Consider the following 27,306-nt stretch of genomic DNA (forward strand, 5'->3'; position numbering starts at 1 on the left):
GTTAATTTTTCCACCAAGTCACTTACTAATTTAAAAAGCTGGGAGACGTTTGGGTAGGCTGGGGACAGTGCTGGCTGACTGAATATTATTTTCTTATGTACCTTTCCAGGCTACTATAAAAACCAGTACTGTACAAGCAAAACTCTGTGATCCAGGCTTCCATGTGACATTATTCTCTGAAATATGAGCCCCAAGAAAGGGTGGATGTAAAAGACAGAAAAACACTTGGAAAACATCCTAGTATTGTTGGGAAGTTGGGATAGGTGGGCGATGGAGCTAAGTTGGTGGAAACAGGTCACCTGGAGGTGCGTGAATGGGTGCCACACCATCCCCTGGCCACTTCCTCTCTTCCGTTTCTGTGTTTCCTCCCCACCAGAAGGTAAGCAGCCTCTTCCTTCCCAGGTTCCTCCCAGCGTAGTGTTCAACCTCACGACAGCTCCCTACTGGGTGGTTTCAAGGATCGTGGTTTGAACTGCCTGAGTTCTGAATAGAATAAACCTTCCTTTCTCCCTTAAGCCGTTCCTGGCAAGCAGCTGGTTCCAGCAGTGAGGAAGGCTAAGTGGCTGGGTGTCTTCTCTCACTTGCTTTTTGTCAAAACTTGAAGGTTATGTAGTTTTCTCTAAGAGGTTAGGGGGAGGAGGGCTGGCAACTTCTGGACACGCAGTGAAAGAACTGACAGACAAGCCCAACAAGCTGAACAAATCCACAAGAGAAACACAAAGAACTTCTGGGCATGGACTCTAAACCAGAGAAGAAGGACAACTGAAAAGATCTGAATGAGTGGATATTATCAATACAATGTAATATCCCTATAGACTATCTGGGTTTGACCATTATAAGGTTGTGATGTACAGTAAGGAGTTGAATGAGGGTATAAATAGACACATTATTTTTTTGGCAAAGTTTGGCAAATTCAAGGATGCTTATGAATAGAAAGCTAAAAACTAGAAGTTGTGAAAAATATGTATCATAAAGAAAGATATTTTTAAAGTTCTGGGAGTGAAGGAGGGAGGTGATAACATTTTTCAGAAAGAAAAAAAAAAAAAAGACCCTTCAAAAATGAAGACACGGGGCCTGGAGAGATAAATCAGCTGTTAGGAGCACCAACCTGCCAGTCCCAGGGGATAAAGCGCCCTCTTCTGGACTCTGTGGGCACTGCATGTACACGGTGCACAGACATGCAGGCAAAATAGCCATACACATAAAATGCAAGCAAATATATAAATGACAGCAAGAATTTTAGAAGACAAAAGGTAAAACATACTATGTTTATTAATATGTTCTTAAAGCAGTTATCCAGGCATAAAGATCATTCCAGGTGGGAATTTGGACTCATATGAAAGAATGAAAAGCACCAGAAAGGTAAATATGTGGGCAAAGGTGAAAGATATTTCAAAGATATTTTTAAACCATAAGTTATTGTAACTGAAATAACAACAACACAATTTGGCATGCAAATTATCAGTTTATTGCTCATCAGCTCTAAGTCCTTCCGTCATCATTTCACTGAAAATCCAAGTCTGGATCTTTTTAATGTTTCCACTTCTCACATTGAGCACGATATTGAACTTTTATCAGTAGAGGGCGCTAGAGAGACACTGTGGAATGAAGAGGCTTCATTTCCCTGGTTCAGGCCAAACAAGTGAGACAGGATGGTAATTAGATACAGGCAGACAGGCTTGGATAGATGACAATAGATAGGGACATATAATATAGTCAGAAGGATGGGTACATGACTAGATAGAAGCACACAGATGTTGAACATATACACCCTAAAAAATGATAGTTGAAAAATGCTTTCTTAACTCGGTTGCCTGCTCTTTGATCACTTCCCCCTGGCGATGCAGCCAGAGGAAGAGGATCCAGGAAGTCCTCATGAGACTTGATAAGCGAGGGTTAGTTTGCAAGGGAGGAGGACTCCCCCTTCCAGTGGACTAAAGGAAGGAGATAGGGTTGAAGAGGGAGGGAGAGTGAAACCTGGAGATGAGGAAAGGGGCTACAATCAGGGTATAAAAGGAATAAATTATAAAAATAAATGAATAAGTAAATAAATAAATGTATGTATGTTTAGAAAAGAAAGAAAAATACTTTCATAACTATACCTCTCAAATGCCCATGTAGAAATACATACACACCGGATTCTTAAAGCCGGAGTCTATCTTATATAAGAAAACATTAAATTAATATTTATAAAAACAAAAATTAAGAAAATACTCATTATATTCACTGTTATACCTAGGATTATTTATCAAATGATGTGATTAATTAAAGAAAAAAGTGGAAGAAGAAAAAAACAGAATAAAACTATCTGCATTTTCATGATGTGCTCATATGCCTGCATTGCTAAACAGAAAAAAAGGATACCAGCACTGAGCTGGCGGAGTACATCAGTCCTCCTGCAGACCAAGCAGGGCCAAACCTGAGAGCAGAGAGCCTGGAAACCCCAATCCGATCCCTGCCGATGTGACTTTCTTGAGAGTGAGTGCGCCCTTGAGTGTCTACAGAACCCCAGATCCAGGGTCCTTCTAAAATAGAAGCCAGGCATCGGACCCCTCCCTCCCACATAACCACTGTGGGAAACAGAGGATCCCTTGGAACACTGAAGCCCCTGCTCTGCGGGTCCTGAACCACAGCACCATCCTCGCAGGGTGCCAGGTCTGCTAGCCACCATACCGGCTCCACAGGGTCACCCAGCCACTGACTGAACGGCCCGTCCAAACCCTCAGAGACAGATAATTCACTATATACCCACCAAAGCCCAGCAAGCCCACTATACAAGCTAGGCACACCAAGTGCTGAGCCTCCAGGCCTGAAGAGCACAGTGGAGGGCACCCAGGACCTCCCAGAAGGCATCTGAACCAGCATCCCAGTCTCCAGCTGCAGCTGGTCTTCCTAACCTGGCGGCTGCAGCAGCACTGAGCTAGCGAAGCACGTCAGTCCTCCTTCATAAGACCAAGCGGGGCCAAACCAGAGAGCAGAGAGCCCGGATACCCCAATCCTTGCCGATGTGACCTGCTTGAAAGTGAGTGCACCCCTGAGTGTCTGCAGAGCCCCAAACCCAGGGTCCTTCTAAACTAGAAGCCAGGCATCGGACCCCTCCCTCCCACATACCCACTGTGGGAAACAGAGGGTCACTTGGGACATTGAATCCCCTGCTCTGTGGGTCCAACTGAGGATTTAAGGCAGTTAATGCCGGAAATTGCACAGTGACCATCACCAGCGCCTGCTAAATATACAGTGCATGCACAAATAACCACCTAGAAGTCTGCAAGGCAGAGCTCCTCCCACACACTCAAGGGCTCAACATTCTCTATCACTCTGTCCCTCGAGACACACTTCCACACACACTTCCACACACACACACACACACACACACACACACACACAGCCTGCATTTGCCCTTCTGCGCCCGCGTCCTTTCCTCCCACAAGTACAGATAGTGCACCAACGCACACGCTGAGGCCATGGGACCTCTCTCAGCTTCCTGAAGAACTCTCCAGATGCCAGAGAGAGACAGTACCAGTCTGAACTGCAGAATCCAGAAACAAACAGGGAAGGTTTCAGATAAGCCAATGGCTGGGGTATGCAAAAAAAACCACATCCAACATAAATCAGGACAGCATGACTTCACCAGCAACCCCCAAAATTGATGGATACTCCAATTCATGAGAAGCACAGGAAAATGACTTTAAAGCTATGCTTACCCAATTATTTGAGGCTCATAAAGAGGAAACAAACAATTCTCTCAGAGCAATAGCCATGCAAATTCATAGTTAAAGATGTTATGAATTATGTTATAGTTAACTATATGTTTAACTATATGTTAACTATATGTTATAGTTAAAGATGAAATGAATAAATTTATCAAAGGTTTGGCCAGTCAATTGGAGGCAAAGAAAGAGGAAATGGACAAAATTCTTAAAGAAACACAGGCAAATATAGCCAAACAAACAGAGGCACAAGTAGAGATACAATTAGTGGCATATAAAGAGGAAATGAACAAAAAAAAAAATAGAGACCATCATAGAGAGTCAGGAATTCACACTCAAACAGATGAAGGAAATGGTGCAAGGCATGAAAACAGAATTAGAATCAATAAAGAAAACACAAACTGAGAAAACAATGGAGCTGGAGAACTTGGAGAAAAGATCAGGAACCACAAAGGTAAGCATAACCAACAGAATACAAGAGATGGAAGAGAGAATCTCTGGAGCTGAAGATACACTCGCAGAAATTGATACTTCTCTCAAAGAAAAAGTAAAATCAGAAAAGTCCCAAACACAAAATATCCAAGAAATTAAGGACACCATGAAAAGATGAAATCTAAGAATCATAGGAATTGATGAAAAAGAAGACTCCAAGCTCCAAGGTCCAGAAAATATTTTCAAGAAAATCATAGAAGAAAATTTTCACAATTTAAAGAAAGAGATTTCCATAAATATACAAGAGGCCTACAGAACACCAAATAGGCTAGACCAGAAAAGAAACACATCATGTCACATCATAGTCAAAACACTAAATCTACAGAACAAAGAAAAGATATTAAAAGCAGCAAGGGAAAAAGGCCAAGTAACATATGAAGGTAGACCTACCAGAATCACACTGGACTTCTCATCAGAAACTATGAAAGCCAGAAGGGCCTGGGCAGGTGTCATGCAGACTCTAAGAGACCACAGATGCCAACCCAGACTACTATACCCTGCAAAGCTTTCAATCAATATAGATGGAGAAAACAAAACATTCCATGACAAAACTAAATTTATGCAATATCTACACAGCAAACCAGCCCTACAGAAGATACTAGAAGGAAAACTCCAATCGAATAAAAACAACTTCACCCAAGAAAACATAGCATACAGATAATATCCCAACAAAAAATTAAAAGAAAACAAGCAATGGAACACAGTAAGACCACCAACTCCAATTTAAAAGGAACTAACGTTCATTGGTCATTATTATCTATCAACATCAATGGACTCAACTCTCTAACAAAAAGACACAGACTAACAGAATGGGTGTGGAAATAGGATCCAACATTCTGCTGCATCCAAGAAATGCACCTCTGCAACAAAGACAAACACTACCTCAGAGTAAAGGGCTGGAAAATGTATTTCAAGCAAACAGACCCAGAAAACAAGCTGGGGTAGCTATCCTAATATCTAATAAAATAGACTTTCAACCAAAATTAATCAAAAAAAGTTGCGGAGGGGCACTACATTCTCATCAAAGGAAAAATCCACCAAGAGGACATCACAGTTCTGAATATCTATGCCCCCAATACAAGAGCGCCTACATTCATAAAGGAAACATTATTAAAACTCAAATCACACGTTGATACCAACACCTTAAGACTTCAACACCCCACTTTCACCAAGGGAAAGATCATCTAGACAGAAACCTAATAAAGAAATAAAGGCACTTACAGCGGTCTTAAATCAAATGGACCTAATAGATGTCTACATAACTTTCCACCCAAACTCAAGAGTATACCTTCTTTTCAGCACCTCATGGAACCTTCTCCAAAATAGACCATATAGTTGGTCACAAAGCAAGCCTCAACAGATACAAAAAGATTGAAATAATCCCCTGTATTCTATCTGACCACCATGGACTAAAGGTGCACCTCAACAACAATGGAATTAGAAAAAGCCTGCAAACACATGGAAACTGAACAACTTGCTGCTCAGGGAATGCTGGGTTAAGGAAGAAATTAAAGAAGTCCTAGAATTCAATGAAAATGAAGGTACAACATACCCTAATTTATGGGACACAATGAAAGCAGTGCTCAGAGGAAAATTCATAGCACTAAGTGCCTTCAAGAAGAAATTTGTGACATCCCATACAAGCAACTTAATGGCCCAATTGAAAGCGCTAGAAAACAAAAGAAGCAAATACGCCCAAGAGTAGCAGACAGCTGGAAATAACCAAACTCAGGGCTGAAATCAATCAATTAGAAACAAAACTATTCAAAGAATCAATGAAACCAAGAGCTGGTTCTTTGAGAAAATCAACAAGACAAACCTTTAGCCAAACTAACCAAAAGGCAGAAGGAAACTATCCAAATCAGCAAAATCAGAAATGAAAAGGGGGACATAACTACAGACAGTGAGGAAATCCAAACAATAATTAGGTCTTATTTCAAAAGCCTATATGCCACAAAATTTGAAAATCTAAAAGAAATGGACAATTTTCTAGATAGAGCCCACCTAACAAAATTAAGTCAAAATCAGGTAGAAAGATTGAATAGTCCTATATCTCCCAAGGAAATAGAAGCAGTCATCAACAGTCTCCCTTCCAAAAAAAGCCCTGGGCCAGATGGATTCAGTGCAGAATTCTACCAGACCTTCAAAGAAGAGCGAACACCAATACTCTTCAAACTATTCCACAAAATAGAAACAGAAGGAACATTACCAAACTCATTCTATGAAGCCACAGTCACCTTGATACCTAAACCACACAAAGACCCAACAAAAAAAAGAGAACTTCAGACCTATCTCTCTTATGAATATTGATGCAAAAATACTCAATAAAATACTTGCAAACAGAATCCAAGAACACATCAAAGATATCATCCACCATGACCAAGTAGGCTTCATCCCAGGCATGCATATGGAAATCCATCAATATAATCCACCACATAAACAAACTGATAGAGAAAAACCACATGATCATCTCCATAGATGCCAAAAAAGCATTTGACAAAGTCCAACACCCATTCATGTTTAAAGTCTTGGAGAGATCAGGGATACAAGGCACATACCTAAACATAGTAAAGGCAATATACAGCAAGCCTATAGCCAACATCAAACTCAATGGAGAGAAACTTAAATCAATCCCACTGAAATCAGGTACAATACAAGGCTGCCCACTCTCTCCATATCTCTTCAACATAGTACTTGAAGTCCTAGCTAAAGCAATAAGACAACTAAAGGATATCAAGGGAATACAAATTGGAAAGGAAGAGGTCAAAGTGTCACTATTCGAAGATTATATGATAGTCTACATGAGCAACCCCAAAAATTCAACCAGAGAACTCCTTCAGCTGATAAACACCTTCAGTAAAGTGGCTGGATACAAAATTAACTCAAAAAAAATCAGAAGCCCTCCTGTATACCAAAGACAAAGGGGCCAAGAAAGAAATCAGGGAAACAACACCCTTCACAATACCAACTATTTGCTCAACCATGTTTGTAGCACCTTTATTTGTAATAGCTAGAAGCTGGAAACAGCCCAGATGCCCCTCAGTGGAGGAATGGATGCACAAATTGTGGTATATCTACACAATGGAATATTACTAAGCAATAAAAAAAAAATCATGAAATTTGCAGGTAAATGGTGAGATCTGGAAAAGATCATCCTGAGTGAGCTATCCCAGAAGCAGAAAGATACACACAGTATATACTCACTCATATAGACATATAATATAGGATGAACCTACTAACATCTGTACACCTAAAGAAACTAATCAAGAGGGAGGACTCTTGCTAATATGTTCAATTCCTATCCAGAAAGGCAAAGAGGATGGACATCAGAAGAAGGAGAAAAGAGGGAACAAGTCAGGAGCCTGCCACAGAAGACCTCTGAAAGGCTTTGCCCTGCAGACTATCAATGCAGATGCTGAGACTTATGGGCAACCTTTGGGCAGAGTGCAGGGAATCTTGTGAAAGAAGTGGGAAACAGTAAGATCTGGAGAGGACAGGAACTCCACAAGGAGAACAACAGAACCAAAAAATCTGAGCACAGGGGTCTTTCCTGAGACTGATACTCCAACCAAGGACTATGCATAGAGATAACCTAAGACCCCTACACAGATGTAGCCCATGGCAGTTCAGTATCCAAGTGGGTTCCACTGTAATAGGAACAGGAACTGTCTCTGACATGAACTGATTGGCCTGCTCTTTAATTACCTCCCCCTGAGGGGGAAGCAGCATTACCAGGCCACAGAAGAAGACATTGCAGCCACTCCTGATGAGACCTAATTGACTAGGATCAGAAAGAAGGAAAAGAAGACCTTTCCTATCAGTGGACTTGGGGAGGGGCATGCATGCAGAGGGTGGAGGAAGGGAGGGATTGGAATGGGAGGAGGGAGGGAACCACAGGGGGGATACAAAGTGAATAAAGTGTAATTAATAAAGAATAAAAAAATTTAAAGAAAGAAAAAAAAATAACATAAAATACCTTGAGGTGATTCTAACCAAGCAAGTGAAAGACCTGTTTGAAAAAAACTTTAAGTCTCTGAAGAAAGAAATTGAAGAAGATATGAGAAGATGGAAAGATCTCCCTTGCTCATGGATTGGTAGGATTAACATTGTGAAAATGGCCATCCTGCCAAAAGCAATCTACAGATTCAATGCAATTCTCATCAAAATACCAACTCAGTTCTTTACAGACCTTGAAAGAAAGATTCTCAGCTTCATATGGAGAAACAAACAAACAAAAAAAAAAAAAAACCCAGAATCTCCAAAACGATCCTGTACAACAACAGATCATCTGGAGGTATCTCCATTCCCGATCTCAAGCTGTACTACAGAGCAATAGTAATGAAAACTGCATGGTATTGGCATAGAAAGGAGGATCAGAAAGGAGGATCAATGGAACCCAATAGAAGACCCAGAAATAAACCCACTCACCTATGAATACTTGATTTTTTACAAAGAAGCCAAAACCATACAATGGAAAAAAAGACAGCATCTTCAACAAATAGTGCTGGTCCAACTGGATGTCTACATGCAGAAAAATGAAAATAGATCCATATTTATCACCCTGCACAAAACTAAAGTCTAAGTGGATCAAAGACCTCAACATAAAACCAGATACTCTAAATTGGTTAGAAGAAAAAGTGGGGAAGAGCCTAGAACTCATTAGCACAGGAGACAACTTCCTGAACAGAACACCAACAGCTCAGACTATAAGAGCAACAATCAATAAATGGGACCTCATGAAAGTGAAAAGCTTCTGTAAAGCAAAGGACACTGTCATCAGAACAAAATGACAGCCTACAGATTGAGAAAGGATCTTCACCAACCCTATATCTGACAGAGGGCTGATATCCAGCATATATATAAAACTAAAGAAGTTAAAAAACAATAAATCAAGTAATTCAATTAAAAAAATGGGGTACGGAGCTAAACAAAGAATTAATTTTCTGTAGAGGAATTTAGAATGGCAGAGAAAGACTTTAAGAGATGCTCAACATCCTTAGCCATCAGGGAGATGCAAATCAAAACGAAATGAGATTTCACCTTACACCCATCAGAATGGCTAAGATATATAACTTAAGTGACAGCACAGGCTGGATAGGATGTGAAGAAAGGGGAACCCTCCTCCATTGCTGGTGGGAATGTAAACTGGTACAACCACTTTGGAAGTCAATCTGGTGCTTTCTCAGACAATTAGGAATAGTGCTTCCTCAAGATCCAGCTATACCACTCCTAGGCATATACCCAAAATTTGCTCAAGTACACAACAAGGACATTTGCTCAACCATGTTTGTAGCAGCTTTATTTGTAATAGCCAGAATCTGGAAACAACCCAGATGCCCCTCAGTTGAGGAATGGATACAGAAATTGTGGTATTTTTACACAATGGAATACTACTCAGCAATCAAAAATGAGGAAATCATGAAATTTGCAGGCAAATGGTGGGATCTAGAAAAGATCATTCTGAGTGAAGTATCCCAGAAGGAGAAAGACAAACATGGTGTATACTCACTCATATAGTCCTATAAGATATGATAAACATAATGAAATCTATACACCTAAAGAAGATAAACAAGAAAGAGGACCCGGGGTAAGATGATCAATCCTCACTTAGAAAGACAAATGGGAGGTGCATTGGACGTAGGAGAAAACAAGTAACAGGACAGGAGCCTACTGCAGAGGGTGCCTGAAAGACTCTACCTAGCAGTGTAACAAAGCAGATACTAAGACTCATAACCAAACCTTCGGCAGAGTGCAGGGAACCATATGAAAAAATGGGAAATTTGTATGACGTGGAAAGGATAGAAGCTCCACAAGGACCAAATATATCTGGCACAGGGGTCTTTTCTGAGACTGACACTCCACCAAGGACCATGTATGGATATAACCTAGAACCTCTGCTCAGATGAAGCCCGTGGTAGCTCAGTAACCAATTGGTTTCCCATAGTAAGGGGAACAGGGACTATTTCTGACAGGAACTCAATGGCAGGCTCTTTGACCACCCCCCAAGGGAGGAGCAGTTCTGCTAGACCACAGAGGAGAACTTTGCAGCCAGTCCTGAAGATACCTGATAAAACAGGGTCAGATGAAAGGGAAGGAGGTCCTCCCCAATCAGTGGACTTGGAAAGGGGCAGGGAGGAGATGAGGGAGGGAGGGAGAGTTTGGAAGGGAATGAGGGAGTGGGATACAGCTGGGATACAGAGTTAATAAAATGTAACTAATAAAAAATAAAATAAAGAAAAAAAGGATACCAAAGTCTATATAAAAAACACACATGAAACCAATGATCACACAAACTCAGTAAATGACTTCAGCAAGATGTCAGGTTATACCTAGCATTAAAATGACACTTCTCAGGTGTACAAAAACTGCCACCCAAATATGCAATAAAAGAGCAGGACCCACAGCAGCCCAAAAGATACAACACATGGGGAAAAAAATGCAACAATGCCCAAAACCTACATTGTGTATAATAAAATGTTCCTTTAAAATGCAAAATTAGATGTGAACAAATGGAAAATATTACTTTCTTAGTGGGGTTCCAGTAAAGATACCAACAATTTTTCTCATAGATAGAAAATATGACATCATAGTCCATTGAGAAAACACCAAACTGGGCACAGAGGCACACACAAGGAGGCAGGCAAATCACTTTGAGTTTGAGGCCAGCCTGTTCTACAAAGCTAGTCCAGGACAGCCAAGACTGCAGAGAAACCCTGTCTTGGAAAAAGAAAGAAAAGAAAAGAAAGAAAAAAGAAAGAGAAAATGCCCAAGGATTACAGGACAATAACAACACAAAAAAAGATACCGACTCAGGAAGAAAGGGAGAGACTATTGCGATGGACAGAGCATGGAGGGCACAGACTCCTTAAAATACTGGGACATGAGCACACGGGCAGACTGATGTTGTAGGATAAGAACTTTAGAAATGGGATTGGGACAGTCAACCAAAACAAAGTGCGGGTAGGAAAAACAAAGGAAGCCTGCTACTTTGTAACATAATTAAAAAAAAATACTTTCTTAAAAATTTGATTTACTGTGATTACAATAATTCACAATTAAAGGTGACTGATAATTAAAGGGTAAAAAAGAAATTCTGCCAACCACCTAAGTACAAATGACAATAATATTTGATAATGAATGATTTTTTAAAAACTGATGCTTGGATAACTGGATAGCCATTTGAATGGGGGAGGGGATAGAATTTGAGCCATTCACTGCATGACACATCATATACAAGAATAAAAAGGATCAGAGATCTAAATGTAAAAAGAAATGAAGCTATCTTTACAAGTGTGGGAAAAAAATAACCCCCCATGCACTCATTTGCTTCAACATGATCCCAAGGCAATGGTGCCAAAGATTTCAAGGGTTATGATATCTCGAAGATCTGCATCAAGGTTCCAGAGGAAAACCAAAGAGCAGGTGACCTGACAGATCTGGATTCCGTGTATGGAGAGGTAGGCTCAGGTAAAGACTAAGCCGCAGCGGACACTCTGAGGGAGGCCACGCGGGCCCCTGGCAGCAGAGACGCAGGAATGGGACTGACCAAGCCCTTTGGAGTGAGTTTGCACAGTGTCACCACTTGTCACAGTTGGTTTGGGGTTCTCACTGTGGCATGATCTTGCCTTGCTCTCCTGTTCCACGTTCGGAATGGGAGGTGTCCACTCTGGGGCTGTTTTACGTTTGCTCTGTGTTGTTGTACACTGTATGGATATAACTTATGGTTTGACGGTTTCGGAGCTCACTGCTAAGGGTTTGCTTTGAGTCTCAGAGGGGACTTTGGAGTTGGGACCTTTGAGCAGCATTGGAACTGTTAAGACTTTGGGGACTATTGGAATGAACGTTGCATTGTCAGATGGCCACAAGCCAGCCACGGCAAGGGCATGGTTTGGATGTAAAATGTTCCCCCATAGACTCATGTTTAAATCCATGGTACCCAGTTGATGGAACTGTTGAGGGAGGTTACGGTCCCTTAGGAACAGGAAACCTAGTTCACAGATGCAGTACAGCCGCATTTCTAGTTTTGTTTCCTGATTTCTTGACCCACCAAGATGTGGGGAGTCTCTAGCACATGCTCCAGGAACTCTACTGTGTCTTTCCTGCTGTAATGTATAGAAACCATGAGCTAAAAATAAGTCCTTCCTTCCTTACATAGCTTCAGGTGGGAATTTTGTCAAAATGATGAGAAAACTAATGTAGACACTAATATACATAAGAATTATTTTATAATTCAATAAAAATTAAAATTTTACACAAAAATGAGCAGAAAAACACGAACACGAGCAAATATAGAGATAGTGATTAAACACGTGGATATATGCCCCACGTCGCTTAAAAACTACACTGAACTCTCATTTGCTTAACCACTGCGTTGGCAGAAATGTGAACACGTGGTGGTGTGGCGTGAGTGTGAAATGGTCCTTCTCACACACTTAAGTAGGTGCCAGACTCTCCCTGTGAAAAGAGTTAAGCAATAGACTCCTTGTTTGCTTTCTAAGACTGATGTAACCAATTACCGTAGACCGAGTAGCTTCAAACGACAGAAATGAAGTCATGCCGTTTCAGAGGGCTAAGTCCAGGATCACCATTTGTCCTTGCCGTGTCTCCCTCCCAGCTTGGTGAGCGTAGACTACCCTCTGCACTCCTTGACCGTGGTCAGAACTCCAATGTCAGCATCCGTCTTCAAGTGGTCTTTGCCCCTAATCTTTCTCCGCCTCGAGTCTCCCTCTGCCTTTCTCCTATGACAACACTTGCCATTCAAGCCAGGGCCTTCATCAATCGAGTAGTCTCTTCCTCCCACCCTCAAGCACACCTACAAAGACTACTTAATCAGATTCCATCACACTTACATGCTCTGAGACTTAGCTCTATCCCTATCGCAGGTCTCCTTATCATCTCATTTAATGCAAAGTTATTTTTTTAATCCTTATTTATGTGTGTGAGTGTTGACTGTACGTGTGTGCACCACATTCGTGCCTGCAGCCCGTGGAGTTCAGAAAAGTGTGTTAGATTTCCTAGATGCTGGGAGCTAACGCTAGGTCCCCTGCAAGAGCAGCCAGTGCTCTCCAGCATGCATGAGTGTGTGAGTGTGAGTGTGTGTGTGTGTGTGTGTGTGTGTTCATGCATACACCAACCCCAAGGCATGTACTGTCTTTCTCTTATGCTTCTCTCCCTTAAATCTATATCAAAACATCTACTTAGGCAACCCCAACTTTATGCTAAAACAAACAAACAAAAACCCATATGCTTTTAAGCATTTGCTCTTGATCCAGGAGCCCTGCTTTGAGGAATTTAAATTAATGACATACATCTGGCAATTTAAAAACAAATAATCTTCCTAAAGTATTTTGTAATTACAAAACATTAGAAATCACTTAAAAGCCCAAACATAGGAAATTGGTTGAGTAAAAACTAGAGTCCTGTGACATCACATAAAGAAGTGGAAATCCCTGCAGGCATCATGATTTCATAAGGAAGATATAAGGAAGTACACACACCCATTTGTTCTTATTTAAAAAAAGAAGAAATAGAAGAAAAAGGAACTAGAGAGAAAGTGGTTAAATGATGGACAAGACTTGAGGAGGGGGTAGATGAAAATAGAAGGGGGGATGGGTCTCTTCTTGTGCCTTTTTATATGGCTTGGACTTTGGGGATGATAGTGACATCTTACATGTTCAACAATACAATTAAGATGATAGAAGTCCCAAAGCCAAATAAAAAAAAAAAATAAGCAAACGAAAGACAAGCACATCTCAAATAGCCATACAGAAGGAGAGAGAAAGAAGTTAGCCAAGAATCTTCTGAACATGCTGTTTGGACCATATGCTCCTGCTTTAAAAAAAGAAAACCCTGCCAATAAATCACCCAAGTTTTCTTTGCAGATTTGCCTTTTGTACTGGGGCAAGCATATGACATTATATTATTTATTTGTCTTGTGGGAAAGAAGGGAAATGCAAATGTGAACCAGGAAAGCATGGAAGAGCTCTAGGAATACAGTTCAGTAAGAGAGTGCTTGCCTAGGATGTGTGGAGACCTACATTCAATCCCCAGAAGAGAGAAACAGAGAGATGTAGGAGATAGGGACAGAGAAAGACAGAGGAGACAAAGACACTGAGACAGGGACAGAGGAGAGAGGCAAGCAAAGAGACAAAGGGAGACAGAGTGACAAGGGAGAAAGGAAGGGAGGGGAGGAAACATAGGGAAAGAGAGAGAAGAAGAGGGTAGAAAGAGGGAAAGGGAGACAAGGAATGACCCAATGGGATTACATATGCATTGGAGATATAAATGCATGGCTTACAAAGACATATACATGTAGACATAATTTTAAAATGCTGTGAGTTGAGCATTGAAGGTACTTGAGAATCCATGTATCTCTTTCAGTCATTCTAATAAATAAATATACTTATTTTATATATATTAAAAATAGGTGGAAAGAGTTATACAGGACAATCACAACATGGAAAGGTTAGAGGGGAATGAAGAAGTGACTGTGTACCCTGCCAAGATGAGGCAACCTACAATCTTTCTGTGAACTCAGCTTGACATGCCTACATCCATCCTGAGCAGCAACCACCACGATTGTCCCAGCATGATTCTGATTGGTTTCCCTATGTAGTTTCCCAGCATCCCAGCCACTCTCGTGGTATGTGGAGAGGTGCAACAGAACCCTGGTACCAGAAATGGCCCTGACTAAGATCTTAGTTTAAAACATCATTCCAGCAGAGTAAAGTCACTCATCCTAGGCAATCAAGGAGGCCCTCATTTAGTCCCAATGATGGGATGAGCTTGGACTTGAGATCACCCAGGGTCATGCTTTTGTCAGTAAGTCTGAAAAACCACACTTTATGTCAATGTGATCTTGGATCTGCCCACCTCTCTACAACTGATCCAGGTTGTTCTATAACAAACTTTCAGATCCCTATCCTTACTGTTCTTTAGTTACTTTCATCTCTCTTCAAGGAAATATAGTTCTGTGGTCAAAACATGGGGTCCTCCCAAAGGCCCCAAATACCTCAGAAAATTAGTGTTTGATTTTTGTGTTTCTCCAAATTTCTGTGATAAATAATTCTTCAAAGGATAGTGTAGGCAAGAGTGAAAATGAGAATAAATGGAAATGTTTTTGTATCCCAAAGCTAAGACTTAGGAGATTGCTATCCCACCAGCCATGGCCAGCACTTGAGTTTGACATGGTAACAAATTATTTGCTTTAGAAAAATGTCTTTAGATGGAGTGTGAAGAAATGGGCTCTTATCTATCCTGTAGGTGAAGCTTGTTTGATCTTTCAAAGTGAGTCAGACAAGAATAGATGGAGACCATTCATCTGACAGGGCTCTTAAGCTGGCACTGAAATGTCCTACTTATGTGGATAGCCACCTCCCAACACCGAGACAAACTAAAGAACGACAAGGCAGCAATGATCTTTATTAAGATACTAATCAATGTCATTGTTGAGATTTGAAGAACTGAAAACGCCTTGGGAGTCCTAGGTTCAGATGAGATGTGTCAGGCTAGCCACTTCTGTGAGGAGAAGGCTGCCAGCTGTCAATCGCAGGCCTGCCCTATAAAAACCATTCCTCAGGCTGCTTTCTGGCAAGGTGGTTCTCAGGATGACAGGCCACCAACTTCCAGCCAGCCAGTCCATTGCTAAATGGAGTGCTTCCTCAATGGTCACCTTCCTGCCCAATAACTGGCCTCCATCATGAAAAAAGAAAATGGCCACATCTATCAAGGCAGATGTTCTAGAATACCATTATATTTAAATGCATGCTGTTTTCTTTTGCCTTCATGTTATAGTTGAAGCGTTATTGTTTATTGTTTTTTGTTTTTGTTTTTGTTTTTTAAGAAATCCTTTTATTTTCTTTTGTTTTCAGATAAAGTCTCATGTAGCCAGGATAGCCTCAAACTTGTTATGTGACCAAGGATGACCTTGAACTTCTGGTCCTCCTGTGCCCTCTTCCCCAGTGCTGGGATTACAGGTGTGCTCCACTGTGCCTTGTTTTATGCAATGGTAGGGACCAAACCCTGGGAACATTCGCCTAACTGAGCTACAACAGGGACCAAACCCTAGAAACACTCACCCAGCTGAGCTACATCCCCAGCCTCTATTACTGTGTTTTGTTTTGTTTTGTTTTTTATTATATTCTGTGGGTGGGCTGTATTAACCTAACAAGGATAGGAAGGGACACATAACAAAACTTGCATATGACAACCTGGTAGGTGTGAAAAGTTGTGTCTTAAAGGGTGTCCCCAGCTCTGACTGAGTGCTGGAGAGGGTCCCTCTCAACACAGAAGGTAGTACATTGACCTTGAGACAGGGTTTGTATTCTAGGAAGTGACCCAGTGGGAAGCTGGCCTCTACCACCTGACTGACAGTTCCCTGGGGACAAGAGAATGGGTCTTAAATTCCACCTGAACCCCTTTATAGTTCCCAGGAGAAGCCATGAAGCCCACCATAACATTCTTTCTAGAGCTTTCATCCTCCTCCTGGGGAGGATGAGCCTCTTGTGAGTTCTGGTCATAGCTTGGGGTCTCAGGACAATCCTAGGGAATACCAGAAGCTTCCCTTTACGTCTTTGATTTTCCAGAAACCCAACCATATCCCAGCAGGATGTTAATCAGTAACAATCCACACTTTGGAATAACAAATATTTGCTGAAGGCTTTGGGCTGCAAAGCTTACACTTGACTCTCTGCTCTGAATGATCTTCTCAGCACCTGAGGTCTGGAACTGGTAAGAGGTGGTGGATGGCATGGATCTCTCCAGGAGCCGGTGGGGAGAAGAGCCGTTCTTGCTCTCCCCGAGTGGGCTTCAGGGGGAGATCTAAAGGGAAGGCATTCTGTCTTTCAGCTTAGACTTCCAAGGACCGTGAATCGAAGTTGGGCTCTGGGTGGCATAACAGCATGTCAGCCATAGACGGGAGGTGGCCATGGGAAGGGCTCTGGCTTGGTATCTGCCAGACAACTCACTGCCCAGGCAAGAGAGCCTGGTCCCACCAGGGCTGAGGAGAGGCGAGGGAGGCATTGCTCTATACACACTGGTCAGTACTGAGTGTCAGGTAGACAGCCTGTTTCCTACCGTTCAAGCTGTGTGTGACTAAGTATGCCCTCAACACACCTGATGGTGCCCTAATCCCAGGAGCGCCCTATATCATGGATGGTTCCTGTGAGGAACAAAGGCCTAAAAGGACAAGTTACAGCATTCAGTAAACAGGTGTAGTAACAGCCAGATGTCAGGAACAGTATGAGACGTAGTCCTTGGAAAGGGTGACGCTGAGCTTGTGTGCTGGGTAATTTTCATGATGGCTGAGGCAATGGGCAATAACCATGAAATCAAGACTAGTCTGAGGACTTAATTTACAAAGTAGAAATAAATACAGTGATGGAATTCTCCTGGGCAGCTCAGGCTGTTGGGACAAAATTCCAAATTCTAGAGGCTTAACCAAAGTGTTTTCACAGTTCTAGAGGCCCAAGGTTAAGGGCAGCATGGCTGGGGTGTGGAGAGGGCTCACTTCCTGGTTTGGAGATGGGGGGGTCTTCTCAGTGTGTACTAAGTGGAGAGAGGAAGGCTCTGGTGTCTCTTCCTTTTCTCATAAGGATACTAAATCCCTTACCTTCTCCCTGGGATTCAAACATCATCGAATCACTTCTCAAAGGCCCCAACTCGCAACACCCTCACCTTGAAGGATAGGACCTCAGTTTTGAGTTGTGAAGGAACAAAGATCATCCACCTCAAAAATGAAGGCATGATACTGGGTGTCATGATATGGTTTGGTACCTCAAAGGGGGTAATGGCCCAGCGCTTACAGCAATGTGGTGACCTGCTGAGAGAGCTTGTCATTATGATCCAGAAGCAGTTCCTAAATGGTGACATTTGGGAAATCATGCAGGTTAGACGGTGGGGACCCTGGATTCTTTGGAGGCCATTTAGCAAAGCAAGGGCAAGGACCCGTGTCCTGGGGCTGGACATGGTTTGTGACAAGTACAGAAGAGGGACTACGGGCAGCTGAGGAGCTTCTTGTTGTATTTTGACTCAGGGTCCCACAGTCAGAGTAAGGGCTGTGCTGATGAGAACTATCAAGCATCCCCATTGCTACCTACCTATGGCCTGGGTATCTTGCCATCCAGACCCTCCCATTGTCCAATGGAAAGTGAACTACAGGGGACATCTTAAAGGCATACCCAGCCATCCTCTAGGACACTGGTAATAAAGCTGTGAGCACAATGTAATGGCACAGCCCCAAAGCCAGGGGTGTGGGGATGGAAAGCCACTGCCAGGGTAGGGTTAGACTCCGGCAGGCTGTGGAACTGGTCTTGTGTGAAAAAAAAAAAATCAGCTGTGTTTCCTGCAGCCATCTCAGAGCTTTGGGTAGAGGAAGGAAAGGAAACCTACCAGGAACTGTGAACAGGAAGTTCAGGAAAGGAGGTGCTTAAATTAGAAAATTCTTTGAGGGGGAAGCCTCCTTTTCTTTGCTGTATTTCCTCTTGGACCCTCCAAATCCCCACTCAAAGGCATCACATATCAAGGTCTTGTGACTCAGCATGGAGGGGCTTCTTGATATGCCTAATGACCAAATGATAAAAGAAAAGCCTGCAGCAGATCAATAAATGGTCCCAACTCACGCCTGACCCTGCTATGAGGTCCACTCCATACAAAAGGCTCAAGGACCTGGCAGAGGATGGGACTTGGAGGAAGTCTTGTAAAATGGCCCCCTCCCCCAACCATGTAGAAAAACAAGCCACCTATTGGCTCTAGGTCAGTCTAGGGTATAGCTAACCTACAAGAACTCAGGGGATTGATCCCACACTTAACTTGGCAAGAAGGAAGAAGGGTCACAAGAGAAATGTTTGCCTGGCAAAGATGTTTTATTGGGTATTGAGATATTCATTCATTCATTCATTCATTCATTCATTCATTCTCTCTCTCTCTCTCTCTCTCTCTCTCTCTCTCTGTCTAGGATGAAGGGAAGCGGCCCCTGGCCTCCACAGCTGACCACATGAGGGTGGTATCTAGCCTCTTACTTTCTGTGCTTCTCGCAGAGGTGTGGCTGGTGACCAGTTTTAACATCAGCTCCCATTCCCCGGAGGCTCAAGGAGAGTTGGGGTCTCAGGATCACCAGAATCATACTTGGGAGGAGGACACATGGACTGTCCCCAGTGATGAGGAGGAGGAAAACTGGCTGAGGGTCAGCCAGCAGCAGCTCTCCAATGACACTTCAAACTTTGGGTTCAGCCTGCTTCGAAAGATTTCCTTGAGGGATGACAGCAATGTGATCTTCTCACCATTTGGCCTGTCTGTGGTCATGGTAAACTTGATGCTGGGGGCCAAGGGAGAGACCAAGGTCCAGGTGGAAAATGGACTCAACCTACAAGCCCTGAGTCAGGCAGGACCCTTGATCCTCCCCTGCCTCTTCAAGAGGCTCAGACAGAACTTCTCCAGCAAGCAAGAGCTGGGCCTTACCCAGGGTAGCATTGCCTTTATTCACAAGGACTTTGATATTAAAGAGACCTACCTCAATCTATCCAAGAAGTATTTTGATACAGAGTGTGTGCATACAAATTTTCGAAATTCCTCTCAAGCCAGAGAGCTCATGAACTACTACATTAACAAAGAGACTCGGGGGAAAATTCCCAAGCTCTTTGATGAGATTAATCCTGAAGCAAAGTTGATTCTGGTGGACTACATCTTGTTCAAAGGTATTTTGATAGTCTTCTGTTGCTCCTAGGCCACGAGAATTGACCCTATTTCTCTAGCGTACAGTTGGTGTTAAAGGATGCTCTGAAATCATGGTTTATGCTTTGCAGGTTCAGTATCCATTGAGGAGCAACTTATGCTTTCTCTGAGGGCCCCACTCTTACCACCTGCAAGCTGGTGGTCCTCAGTTTCCACAGCTCCTCTGCCTCGTTCTCTTCTAATGTTTGGAAGAGGTCGCACAGGGCTATTGGATGGGCAGCTCACTATCAGTGAGGCTCAGGTTGCATCTCTGTTCCCCATTCTCTGATTTTGTGATCTGGGGCAAAATCTCTGACCTTGGGTTTACTGTTGTCATTATTATATTGTGTGGGTATGAGTGCATGTGTGTGTATGTGTGTGCATGTCTACGTATGTACATGTGAATGCAGGTACATTTAGAGGTCAGAGGTGTTGGATCCTCCTGGAGCTGGAGTTAGAGGCAGTTCGAGACACTCAACACGAGTGCTAGGAAACAAACTTGGGCTCTTATCTGCTAAGCCACCTCTCTAGTCTCCTGGTCTTGGATTTTTTTAATATAAAAATTGGGGCTCTTGCTTGCTCTAGTTATAAAGCTACAAGAGCTGACATATGCAAGGTGCTGCACACTGTGTTTGGCACTTATTATCCACCACAGGAAGGAATGGGTTGCATATTTGTTCTTCCTGGCAGTCCATGCAGCAGGCAGAGTAGGGCCACTGTTTTCTATCTTCAGGGGATGAAGGTGAAGGTTGGGCAAGCTAGGTTGATCAGGATCACACAATGAATGGCAGAGACCAAAGGCAAAGACAGATCCCGTGACTTCAGAGCCCCCAGTTTCTTCTAGCTCTAACAGGGCACAGGGTATGGTGTGGAAAAGTCTAGAGTTTAAAGCTGCACCAGAAGCCTCACAGTGGCCCAGGTAGAAAGACCATTTGCAGACACTCGAAAACAGGTGCTTAATATAGAGTCATGTAGCGGCCTCTCCTGCATCCAGGACCACATCAAGCAATGCTGAGCTGGAAATAACCCCCAAAACCTGTAAAGTATATGTTTGCATATGGTCATGCTGGGGCCATGTGGTAGCTAGGCATCGCTCACTCATCAAGCATTGGAAACCATCCACCAGGAACTAAGTTTTGGTTCTATTGTGGGTCATGGGTAGAGTTGAACTTTGGTCTTTGAGGAATTTGATGCCTGAGCTGTGACCTATGCAAAGCTGAAAGAGAATGACACTCCCAGTTGGGAATAAAGGGACAGGCCACACTCTCCTCTACATTCAAGCAAGACCAATGTGTTGTGTGGAGGCTTGTTTCTACAGGGGCTCTCTTCTGACTTGTTCAGGGACATGGCTGACTCCATTTGACCCCACCTTCACTGAGGCTGACACTTTCCATCTGGACAATTACAAGGCAGTCAAGGTGCCCATGATGTATCTGGAAGGTAACTTTGCCTCCACCTTTGATAAGAAGTTTCGTTGTCACATCCTCAAACTGCCCTACCAAGGAAATGCCACCATGCTAGTGGTCCTCATGGAGAAAACAGGTGACCATTTGGCTCTGGAGGACTACCTGACCATAGATCTTGTGGAGACATGGCTCCAGAATATGAAAACCAGGTATGATGCTTCCCTTGCCTCACAGACTTTGCCTGCCATCCTCATGAACACTCCCAATAGTTTTACCCTCGTGGCTTACTACCCATGATCCCCAGTGAGTGCCAAGGTCCTGTGGGCAGAAGCAGAATCTGTCCTGTTTTCCACTCTATCCTCAGCATCAATCCAGTTTAGGCCTTGCTTTATTATTCATTTAACAAGTCTCTGGGTCCACCAGAAAGCAAGGCCTGATGAATTTGATGACTAGATATAAAATGTGGTGCATAGAAAAAGAGAAAATGGAGATACGGATACAGAGAGGTTATCATTCAGTCAACAGTAGTTGTAGTTTTTTGCCTCAGCATCTCAAAGATGGGTATACCATTCATTAAGGATATAAAAGGAAGAGACAGATCTGGTAATGAATTCAGAGCTCAGTCCTAACATCTGGACTAGAACTGTCTCCCTGAGCTCCACATGAAGGAGGCCAGGCCAGGGCTAGGCCAGAGTCTGACTCTAGGAGTGTGAGTACATGGCCAGGGTTTGGTTCTGCGAGAGCAGGTAAGACTGAACATGGAAGGGACACTGTGTGGAGAGAAGAAATGGAAGGGCAGGAAGAGACTCCAGTGTTTGTGGGAAGTCAGTCCACCCACTGGAGCACAGGGCAGACAACTGCCTAACAACCACGCGCTGTGCCTTCTCGGTCTTGCCGCTCTAGAACCAGTGCAGAGATAGGCTCAACTGAAGGTCCTTGCTACAGGTTTCACTTCCGTGTTTCTGTCATTTTTTTTTTTACGTCCTTAAGCATTAGTGAAGGACTGAGACATAAACCTTGACAAATGTTTGCTGAGTGATTACATTCATAAATCAAAACTTAAGACATGTCACATCCTCAGATTTTCCAGCCTGTAGCCCATCCTAACTATGCAATAGGGAGAGAAGTGGGAAAGGGTACATTTATGAAATAGCTGCTGCATACCAGACATTGTTCTAGACACTATGCATACGTCAGTCATTCTTTTCAACAGCTCTGACATCACTATGTGAATTTTTAACTGCTCTTTACACAGCAAGAAAACTGAAAATTAAGATTAATTTTGTGTCATTGGTAACTTTCATGTTTGTTTTTAAAGTTCTGAACCACAAAACTGATCTTTCCAACTCTCATATTCTCTGATAACTCACAGTAGTAAAAATAAATAATCTCAGAGCTTTCCCACAGGATCAGCAGGGTTAATTGAAAACCCTCTTTGCTTTCCTTGTCTGCCCATTCTCCAAGTTCTCTGGAATACGGAGTTGATTGGGGTTGTTTTTTTTTTTAACTTTTTTAAATTTTTATTAATTACAGTTTATTCACTTTGTATCCCCCCTGTACCTCCCTCTCTCCTTCCCTCCCAATCCTACCCTCCCTTTTCCCCACCTGTCTCCCTCTCCCAGTCCACTGATAAGGGAGGTCCTCCTCCCCTTCCCTCTGATCCTAGTCTGTCAGGTCTCATCAGGAGTGGCTGCATTGTCTTCTTCTGTGGCTTGGCAAGGCTGCTTCCCACTCAGGGGAAGGTGATCAAAGAGCAGGCCAATCAGTTCCTGTCAGAGACAGTCCCTGTCCCCATTACTATGGAGCTCACTTGGACACTGAACTGCCATGGGCTACCTCTGTGCAGGGGTTTCAGGCCATCTCCATGAGTGGTCCTTGGCTAGAGTATCAGTTTCAGAGAAGACCCATGTGCCCAGACTTTTTGGATCTGTCACTGTCCTTGTGGAGCTCCTGTCCTCTCCAGGTCTTACTATCTCCCACTTCTTTCATAAGATTCCCTGCACTCTGCCCAAAGTTTGGCTATGAGTCTCAGCATCTGCCTCAATACCCTGCAGGGTAGAACCTTTAACAGGCCCTCTGTGGTAGGCTCCTGTCCTGTTCCTTGTTTTCTCTCTCCTCTGATGTCCGTCCTCTTTGCCTTTCTGAATGGGGATTGAGCATCTTAGCCAGAGTCCTCCTTCCTGATTAGCTTCCTTAGGTGTATATATTTTGGTATGTTTATCCTATATTATGTCTAATATCCACTTATGAGTGAGTATATACCCTGGGTGTCTTTCTGCTTCTGGGATACCACACTCAGGATGCTCTTTTCTAGTTCCCACCATTTGCCTTCAAATTTCATGATTTCCTTGTTTTTTATCGCTGAGTAATATTCCATTGTGTAGATGTACCACAATTCCTCAACTGAGGGACATCTGGGCTGTTTCCAGCTTCTGGCTATTACAAATAAAGCCTCTACAATCATGGTTGAGCAGATGTCCTTGTTGTATACTTGAGTGTCTTTTGGATATATGCCTAGGAGTGGTATAGCTGGATCCTGAGGAAGTGCTATTCCTAATTGTCTGAGAAAGTGCCAGATTGATTTCCAAAGTGGTTGTACAAGTTTACATTCCCACCAGCAGTGAAGGAGGGTTCCCCCTTGTCCCCTTTCTCCACATCCTCTCCAGCATGTGTTGTCACTTGAGTTATTCATCTTTGCCATTCTGATGGGTGTAAGGTGAAATCTCAGGGTCGTTTTGATTTGCATTTCCCTGATGACTAAGGACGTTGAACATTTCTTTAAGTGTTTCTCTGCCATTCAATATTCCTCTATTGAGAATTCTCTGTTTAGCTCTGTACCCCATTTTTTAATTGGATTACTTGATTTGTTGCTGTTTAACTTCTTGAGTTCTTTATATATACTGGATATTAGCCCTCTGTCAGATAAAGGGTTGGTGAAGATCCTTTCCCAATCTGTAGGAAGTAATTTTGTTTTGACGACAGTGGTTGGGGTTGTTTTTTAAACATAGGGAAACAGACATGGAGTCTGGCATTGTTTGCTAAGAAGGATTTTGGGTAGCGGGCTAAGAAACTAGCAAGAAAACGGGGTTGATGAAGTGGTGTTTCATAAGCCAGAAGTATTTTTTCTGAGATAGAACACTACCAAAGGGTCATATGAGCTATATACAGTCAAACAAAGGAAATAATTTTGGAGGAAGAAAAGACGTGTCCTTCTAAGCAGCCCCCAGCAACTTCACCATCTGTACTGCCCTTGTGCCACAGAAAAATGGAGGTCTTCTTTCCCAAGTTCAAGCTGAACCAGAGGTATGAGATGCATGAGCTACTCAAGCAGATGGGAATCAGAAGAATCTTCTCCACCTCGGCTGACCTCGGCCAACTCTCAGCTGTGGCAAGAAATCTTCAGGTGTCCAAGGCAAGTCAGGGACCAGGCTGAGGCCCAGTCCTCAGCATGTGATGCCACTGAAACCAACAAATACTTTGCAAACCATGTCACTGTGATGAAACGCAGAGAATTTGACTCCAGTTCTAGCAACTTCAGACAGCATCCAAGCCAGGAGTCCCAAGGACCTCAAGCCATGCTACTCAAACAGCTTTTTAATTATGTTCTCATTGGAAGAGGCCCACCCCTCTTCTCTTCCAAGGCTCAGGGAAACATCTGCCCTTCACGCAGACTGGCTTACAGCATGTCAGTACCCCTGTGAAATATCAAAAAGGCTCATGAAACTACACCGCCTTTAGTGTGCAGGAAATCCCCAGTCATCACCCAGCCCAAGCTCTCCTCCCTTGTGATGGACACTCTACCTCCTCCATAATTAGCCTCAGAGGACCCTCTTGCTCTGCCTCTCCCCATCCTTCCCCCTCTCTTTCCAATTCTTCAGACAGGGATCTCATCAGATCTGTGCACTAAAGTGAAATGGTTAGCATACCTGGCCTGAAATCATTGTGGCTCTCTGCTCTATCATCACAATCCAGAGGTTTGATTTGCATTTTTCCATACAATTGTTAATTCTGAGGGATTTCAAATGGTATCCCAGGAAGTAGGAGCCAGCAGGGTCACCTAAACCGGTGTACAGGCAACCCCGGTTCAGAAAAACACCACAGACCCTCAGGCTTGCCCCAGGAAATGCCCCAGAGTAATGCCTTGGCTCAAAGTGCCTTCAAGGGCCAAGAGTTCAGCTCAAGAATCAGCATCACAAAGTACATGTTCAATAAATACTAATTAGACGCCTGTATGTAGAGATTTAGCAGCCAGCTTCCCTGGTTCCAAGCCCAAGCTGCTGCGTCTCACACAGCCCATAGCTTCCTGGTATGGTTTTGATTTCTGAGTTAGTCTCTGGGGGGCACAAATCTCATGCACTTCTTAGCACAGATGGGCTGTAGCAACACTGAGCCCCAGGAACATGGCCGGGTGGGCAGAACTACTGTGGAAATTTCCTGTCAATTCCCTCTTCTCGTTGCCATACAAATGGTCTTGCACATCCTTTCTTCTTCTAGGTTTTACAACAGTCCGTGCTTGAGGTGGACGAAAGAGGAACTGAAGCAGTAGCGGGGACACTGTCAAAGATTGTCGCTTACTCCATGCCTCCTGTCATCAAAGTGAACCGGCCTTTTCACTTCATGATCTATGAGGAGATGTCTAGGATGCTCCTGTTCCTGGGCAGGGTGGTAAACCCAACAGTTCTATAAGTTGAGTGTGTGTAAGGCCCCCAGCACCACAGGTGCTCAGCCAGAGGTGTCTGGACCACAGGACACTGATGGTGGATGGTAAAGAATGTGTCCCCTGTGCCCAGCCAGCTTGTTATGGCTGTTCTCTGATTAACACAGACATTAAAATGACTCAGACCTTAAGGAGATGTCTGTGCAATCGGTCCAACATTTTCAACTTGCTTCTGAGAGCCTTTGCTGACTGAAGAATGTCTAAGGACTACCCGGGGAGGGTCTCTCTCTCTTTCTCTGCTGCTCACAGAGAGCAGTAGGGGGAAGCAGGTGTAGGTCAGAGCCTCTGAGGAGATTACAAGGTCATTCTCCTATAGGCACGCTTCTCCTTCCTTCTCTAGTACAAAGGGTTTAATTTTAGTTTATCCCAGAATTTCTCTGTCCTCTCTGCCTTTCTCTCTCTCTCCCTCCCCCCCCTCCCCTTTACTTTCTTCTTCCTTCCTCCCCACACTGGCAGGGGCCACAATGAAGCCCTGGCTGGCCTTGAACTCACAGAAATCCACCTGCCTCTGCTTTTTGAGTGTTAGAATTAAAGGTGTACAATGCCATGCTCAGCTTTTTGTGTGTGATGTAACATGTTTTTAATTAATCACAGGATTCTTTCTTGTCTATTAAGATTGGCATGAAATCACCATAGTCAATCCTGATCACAATGCCTGGCTCAATGACACCCAGTCAATCCTGTGATCCTCCAGTCACACGGGTTCATCATAGGAGCAACAGATTTTCCATTCAATGCTTCATGTTATAAGGAAGACAAACAGGGGCCAGAACAAGGGCCACATCCTGACTTCCATGAGTGACAGGGACTTTTTTCTCTGTGCACTCTTTTCTTCATAAGCGTTTATATGTGGACACACTAACAATGACCTTTTATAATTATATAATTGCTTTGGTATAGAGATGAATACAGTCTCAGTTATGTTCATCTTTTGCCAACAAAAATATATGCCTTGCTCACTGCTGATTAAGGAAGTATCTTTGTGTGCCATGATAGCACAAAGGCCCTTGACTATAGTGTCCACTGCACATGGTGAATTTGTCAAACCTTATATCTTAGTAGAAGGAAAACATTTGCCCAAGGCAAGTGGCCCACAGTGGGCTAATCCTTCCTTCTTATTCTAGTCCCAAGTCCCTATTATTCTATCTTCTCTTTCTAAAGGATCTATCAGGGACTGCTGATTTGTCCTTTGCCTCAGTCACCTGCTGTGGCTAAACAAAAGTAAGTGTGGACTTTGTCCCAATATAAAAGGAAATGATGATACCTCTAAAGC

The 27,306-nt window shown here is 43.2% G+C and overlaps 2 protein-coding genes across 4 annotated transcripts in view; one reads left to right on the forward strand and one right to left on the reverse strand.

The window, feature by feature from the left end:
• Positions 1–16,860: 16,860 nt before the first annotated feature.
• Serpina10 (serpin family A member 10) lies at positions 16,861–26,586 on the forward strand. Of its 3 annotated transcripts, none has more exons than XM_055593055.1 (5): positions 16,861–16,931; positions 19,156–19,894; positions 21,252–21,525; positions 24,578–24,728; positions 25,811–26,586. In XM_055593055.1, exons 2-5 carry the CDS (start codon positions 19,195–19,197, stop codon positions 26,000–26,002), a joined length of 1,317 nt encoding a protein of 438 aa, XP_055449030.1. In that variant the 5' UTR covers positions 16,861–16,931; positions 19,156–19,194; the 3' UTR covers positions 26,003–26,586. The 3 variants fall into 3 exon arrangements, with proteins under 3 accessions (XP_055449030.1, XP_055449031.1, XP_055449029.1); XM_055593054.1 differs by having other exon boundaries at positions 16,901–16,920; XM_055593056.1 differs by lacking the exon at positions 24,578–24,728 and having other exon boundaries at positions 16,900–16,920; positions 25,811–26,164.
• The window catches only part of Ppp4r4 (protein phosphatase 4 regulatory subunit 4), a 95,341-nt gene continuing 92,769 nt past the window's right edge, over positions 24,735–27,306 (reverse strand). Inside the window, exon 26 of the transcript XR_008718476.1 lies at positions 24,735–25,011. The gene's annotated coding sequence lies outside the window, so the exon portion shown is untranslated. The remainder of the gene's footprint in view (positions 25,012–27,306) is intronic.

Source organism: Psammomys obesus, unplaced genomic scaffold (genome assembly GCF_907164565.1).
Source record: "Psammomys obesus unplaced genomic scaffold, mPsaObe1.curated_primary_1811, whole genome shotgun sequence".
Classification (NCBI taxonomy): Eukaryota; Metazoa; Chordata; class Mammalia; order Rodentia; family Muridae; genus Psammomys; species Psammomys obesus.

Excerpts from the sequence above, each read along its gene's own strand:
- Serpina10 (XM_055593055.1), top strand. The coding sequence starts at position 19,195 with ATGAGGGTGGTATCTAGCCTCTTACTTTCTGTGCTTCTCGCAGAGGTG. Across the intron at positions 21,526-24,577 it reads CTCCAGAATATGAAAACCAG|AAAAATGGAGGTCTTCTTTC; the intron begins GTATGATGCTTC and ends CTTGTGCCACAG. Across the intron at positions 24,729-25,810 it reads GAAATCTTCAGGTGTCCAAG|GTTTTACAACAGTCCGTGCT; the intron begins GCAAGTCAGGGA and ends TTCTTCTTCTAG.